The 5,293-nt window shown below is 34.6% G+C and overlaps 1 protein-coding gene across 1 annotated transcript; it reads right to left on the bottom strand.

Annotated features, from left to right (window-relative positions):
• Nucleotides 1-262: 262 nt before the first annotated feature.
• On the bottom strand, nucleotides 263-2,986 carry LOC134261582 (tripartite motif-containing protein 2-like). Its single transcript, XM_062744009.1, has 2 exons — nucleotides 2,956-2,986; nucleotides 263-2,573 (listed from the first exon to the last, which is right to left on the bottom strand). The coding sequence occupies exon 2, from the start codon at nucleotides 2,538-2,540 to the stop codon at nucleotides 867-869; it is 1,674 nt and encodes a 557-aa protein (XP_062599993.1). The 5' UTR covers nucleotides 2,541-2,573; nucleotides 2,956-2,986; the 3' UTR covers nucleotides 263-866.
• Nucleotides 2,987-5,293: the final 2,307 nt, after the last annotated feature.

Below are 5,293 nucleotides of genomic sequence, written 5' to 3'. Positions count from 1 at the left end.
ATGGACTTATTGAGCTGATATTGCATGGAACTTGATCTTTTAATATCTGTTGAAATTATTTTTGTCCATGTAATTCAAGATGTATGTGGATTAAAAATAAAATGAAATCATCTACAATGAAAAGTTTCTGAATCAGATAATCTTGTGATTGTTTTGGATTACATACACAGTCAAACCCTGTGTTATTTTGTGTCCAATGTGTCCAAGAAAAAAATTCTAATGAAGTGTTTAATTAATTTATTTTAAGTAACATTTGACTAGATTAAAAGGATTTAGATTTAATTTAGATCAAAGGGCATATTATTCTAGTCCAGTATAATCAGAACTCCACAGTGTGCAGTGCATGATAGCTAGAGGGTCAAATTGATAAAAATGTACAAAATGATATTTTTTCTTTCTTCATGCTCACAAATATACTGTGGTTTTATCAATATTTGTTGAGCACCAATTTTTGAAGAATTTGTTGTTGAGCAGATCCATGAAATTCAATGTTCTTTGAATTGAGAAATACAATATTTATTTGGATAGGCAATGATCGATTTAGTCCTCAAAATTGTGTATCCTTGAAAACGTCTTTTTTACAAAATCCATGATGGCAACGAAAATTGATGAAACCACAGGAAATAGTATTTTCATGAGATATTCAAAGTTTCTTCTTATGTTGGGTCTTTATTGAGCAGTCGTTTCAAAATTGTTTATGAATTATAATTTATATTTTATACCTTATTGATAATATTATTACCGGTATTGAATTATTTTACACAAACATATGAACACGAGAAACTGAACCTGAATCAAACTATATATTCTTGTGATTTTGGAAAAAGTCTCTCTCACAAATAAGTCATTATTTAAAATACAATCTTTTACATGTATTTAATTTTCTTAACCTTAACACTGTAACACTCAGCCACAAAGAGGTTGTCTCTGTTGTCTACACATAAACCACATGGACGCTGTAGATCACAGTTATCAATGTAACGGAGGAACTGTCCGTCCTGATCTAGGATGTGGATACAGTTGTTATCACAGTCTGCTGTCAGGATCTGACTCTGGCTGTCTGTTGTAATACTGACTGGACCAAATGGTCTCTTGTTAGTAGAGGGATGACCAGTGTATCTAAAGCGGAGTTTTCCTGCCTGATTAACCACCACTACTGCTTTGGCTCTATTGTCAGTCACACAGATATCCAGGTTCCTGTTCTCACTGATGTGTTTACTAAAGTAATCAAATGAATACAGAGGTTTACCTTCACTGTCAAACTGAACGTTTTGTTTCTCTGTTGAGCCAGAGTAACGGACAACTTTTGATTGTTTATCATCATCACTGTCCATGGTAACCAGGAGGTCACCAGAGGAGGTACTACAGACATTGAGAGGTCTCCACCATTGCAATCTGATCACTTCGTGTATCTGGTCATCCTTCACTATGTTTACAGTTCTTGTATTAGGGTCGGTATATACTAGATCTCCACTCCTTGTCACTGCTATGTCACGTGGTATGTACCCTGACTTGGTTTGGATTGACTTCAGTAGTTTACCCTGAAGGTTGTAGAGTTTCATGATTTCGTCTCCTCCACCTGTCCAGATTTCATCATCACTCAGACAGGTAACACTGTATAGATGATTATACCCGGTGTCTATGGTGGTGATGAGCTCTGGTTCATCAATCAGTGGTTTGACTGGAGGACAGGATACAGCTTCTGGTGTCTTCATTGTGTAGCCATGTTCTTCTGTTGTAATGAATAATGCTGACAGGGAACCAAACATTTGATGGAGCTGTTCTGTGTTGATCTGATGAGGAGAATAACTTGGTAATGGAACATTGACTTTAGGAGGTAAACTTCTGAATTCAGCATTTCTAGATTTGTACCCAGAGGTTAGGGAGACATCATCGGAGTCCAGTATTTTCTTCAGATCAACTATGCTCTGTTTTACATCAGAAGTACTCTGTTTGATTTCTCTTTCCTGTTTATTTAGAGCAGCCAGGTGTTTAGATTTCATCTCATCAATTTCAGATTTCTGTTTGTTGACAATGATGTTAATTTCTCTGTGCCAGTCTTCTCCTTGTTTGGTGACAGCTGATGTCAGTTTCTCATAATGCTTTTCCAACTTTACTTTTTCAGAGTATAGATCTGATGAAATTTCTTCATAAGTAGGTAATATTCTTTTTTCTAGTTCTTTTAGATCTGTCTTAAAAATTTCTTTCATAAAGCTTGGTTTCTGCAAGATATATTTGAATTCATGACCATGATGTTTCCCAGAGGAGATGCAGGTAGAACAGACAGGAATGTCACATTTCTCACAGTAAAGTTCACAATGTTTCTGGGTGTGGTTTGGACATTTTGGGTAGTTAATGTTAGGGGTAGATTTTCTGTGTTTGTATGGCACAACGTTGTGTCTTTTAGATGAATCAGAGAGATGCTTCCCTACACAGGCCTTACACAGGTTAATCTGACAAAGTTCACAATGACTCTGTAATGCAGCTCTTTGACACACGTCACAGAGGAGAAGCACTTGAGCTCTGTTCAGGGGGTCCATCACTGGGGGTTTTGGTCAAAAAATCAGATGACCCTGTATAAAGTAAAAGGAGGCATGGGTCACTGACTACAGAAATGTTACGCAAATTTAAATAAATAAAATATAAGAGCTATGTTTTGTTAGAGAAATTGTAGGACAGTGTCGGTTTAGAAATAACAGGAAGGATATATTAATTTGTAGTTTTAAATTGACATGTAAACTATCTTATGTTTGATTAAAAAAAATCAGGAAAAAATGTTAGATAACAGTCAAAACAGTTTATGTAGTTAATAAATATGATCTATCTAATCTATCTAAAGTGGCCCGCTCATGCAATTTATCTAATGTATTATACATGTACTAGACTTGAAATCAATAATGATATCAGGAAATGTTTTTCAGCAAGTTAAATTTTCTAAATATAATCTAACCTCACCTGTAAATCCAACATGGCCTCCTGATAATCCCGTACATCACAATTTACTTCCTTGTCTTCAGTCTAAATATTTACCTGATTACCAGGTCATGTGATTTAAATACCTCAGCTATCTATTAAAATATCAACCAATATACAGAATACCTTTAAATTAAAATACATGTAGATTAAAATCAAGGGGTGTTATTAAAAATAATTACTATGGTCATTAAACCCATGAAAATGAACTTAAGAGTCACCCTGTCTATCTTGTATATCCAGCTTTGTATATCATCATATTTTTGTCCATACGAAAAGTCTTTGAAATATTTTCGCCCTTAATTTTGTAGACGTTTGTAATAATATGAACTACATGAACTACCTGGTACAGTGTATTTCTAAGTTTTAACGACGGGTGACTTCATGCAACATGCAGTGGCGTAACATCGATTTTGAAAGGGGGGGGGGGGGCAGAGAATTTTTTTTTACTTGTAAACCTGAAAAAGATGACAAGCCAAAAAAAAAAGTTTGCCCAAAGTCAGAAATCCTATTTCAAGGGGGCTGTGAACTTTTTCTCAATGTCAAATACTTTCAGTACAAATTCTAATGCTCCATTTTAGGTACATCACTTAAAACGGGGGGTGGGTGGGCAACAAACAGGTTTTCAATTAACATTTCCTATAGTAACAGTAAGGTTGGGAAAAAAAGTGGGGGACCAGCCCTCCCCCCCCCCCCACCCCCACCCCCCGTTCCTACGCCATTGTACAATTAAGCTAGGATATGCGAAAATTGCGGTAAAATAAACTCTCAAAGCAGGCATTTTCTTTTAATTGCACGAATGGTCAACATCTTATCTAGCTGCAGTACTGTAACGTTATGATTTTATATATTTGTCTTTTTTTATCCACCTTCCAACTATTTAAAGTTGTCTCTTCAGGCAATAAAGTCGTTAGAAGTACATAACAAATAATTTTAATGAAGCGATTTTAACACTTGTAGAGACGAGTATAAAGGGTTGGAAGGTGTATAAAATATATAAATTGGCTACAGAATGTGTCTAGAATTAGGTAGTGAAAGCTAAAATGGTTGATTGACCAATACTTGAAAGTGGGTACCCCCCTCCCATGCGCGCAAAAAATATTGCGCCGTAAATTGCATGCATCTTTTTTTGCATTACAGGATCTGTACATAGCGTTATGGTCAAATACAAATATATAAAACCATAATGCTACAGATCTGCAGCTACATCTTATCTATAACTTTATGCTAATACATAACATAAATGCACTATAGAACTTTTATAATTGATGCTTCAGTGTTTTTTCTAGGTCTTAAAAACAAGGGCCTGGGCCTTTCTAATTGGGAAAATAGCGACATTTGGTTGATATTGGGAAAAGTATCATATTTAATATTTTTCTATATAAATTCAAATAAGAGGGGTTTTGTTTCATTTGCAGAGTATTTCTTTGACTTATTTAGCATTCAGTCAATCAGTTTTGGGAGATGCCTTTTAGATTTTTATTTGGAACAACACTTTTGATAAAAATGTTACTGCATTTGAACATTTTTTAACCGGTTTGTTTGTTTCGATTCTCTTTTGGGAATTTTCTTCAATGAAATTGGGAAAAACACATACTTTTTACCATTGGGAAAGGGTCCTTATACAGGCCCCCTACGACCCCTAAAAAACCCTGTCAGCTTTCACACATTAATTATTAGGTTGGGGTTATAGATCCATTTTTTTATTAAAAGAAAAAAATAAGTAAATAAAAAAATTAGTTAGGTGTCTGTGCTTGCACATGAATCATATGTATTCCTTTTAAGAACTTCCCTTTGATACCAATAATTTGAAATTAAGTTGTTTAAATGAAGACTTAGAGTATGATCTACTAAGTAATGATACTAATGAAAAAACTGAAAACCCTGATCGCCATAACTTTTTACTGGTAAAAGGGATGGGGGGGAGGGGGGGGGGGGGTAAAGGGGCAAAAATTTTATCCTGTTTTAATCCTAGTTCTTGATCTTAGAGTTTGAAATATATTTGAAAACTTTAATGTTATTCCATATAGAGCTTTCATCAACTGAATCAGTGTTTCACAAGATCATCTTCTTTTCAAATTGTCTCATATGAATTTTAAAAACCTGTTCATGTGCTGTATTCACTTTTTATGTCAATTTGCATCGGGTTCAAGATTGAAAAAATATTAGTTTCATATTGGCGTCAAATCAAAAAACCTCAAAGTAGCCAGTCGGCAGTTGTACACTGGGCCTATAATATTAGACAAACACTTCTAATAGTGACACGAAAAAGAAGGTAAGTTATATCCATAATGTTCTGTTTTCTGTTATCCTAAAAGCA

The sequence above is a fragment of the Saccostrea cucullata genome, unplaced genomic scaffold (genome assembly GCF_032062105.1).
Source record: "Saccostrea cucullata isolate Sc308-1 unplaced genomic scaffold, CSIRO_AGI_Scuc_v1 ctg10492, whole genome shotgun sequence".
NCBI classification, from domain to species: Eukaryota; Metazoa; Mollusca; class Bivalvia; order Ostreida; family Ostreidae; genus Saccostrea; species Saccostrea cuccullata.
Note: the sequence above shows the minus strand (reverse complement) of the source record. Positions and strands in the feature narration are given on the sequence as shown.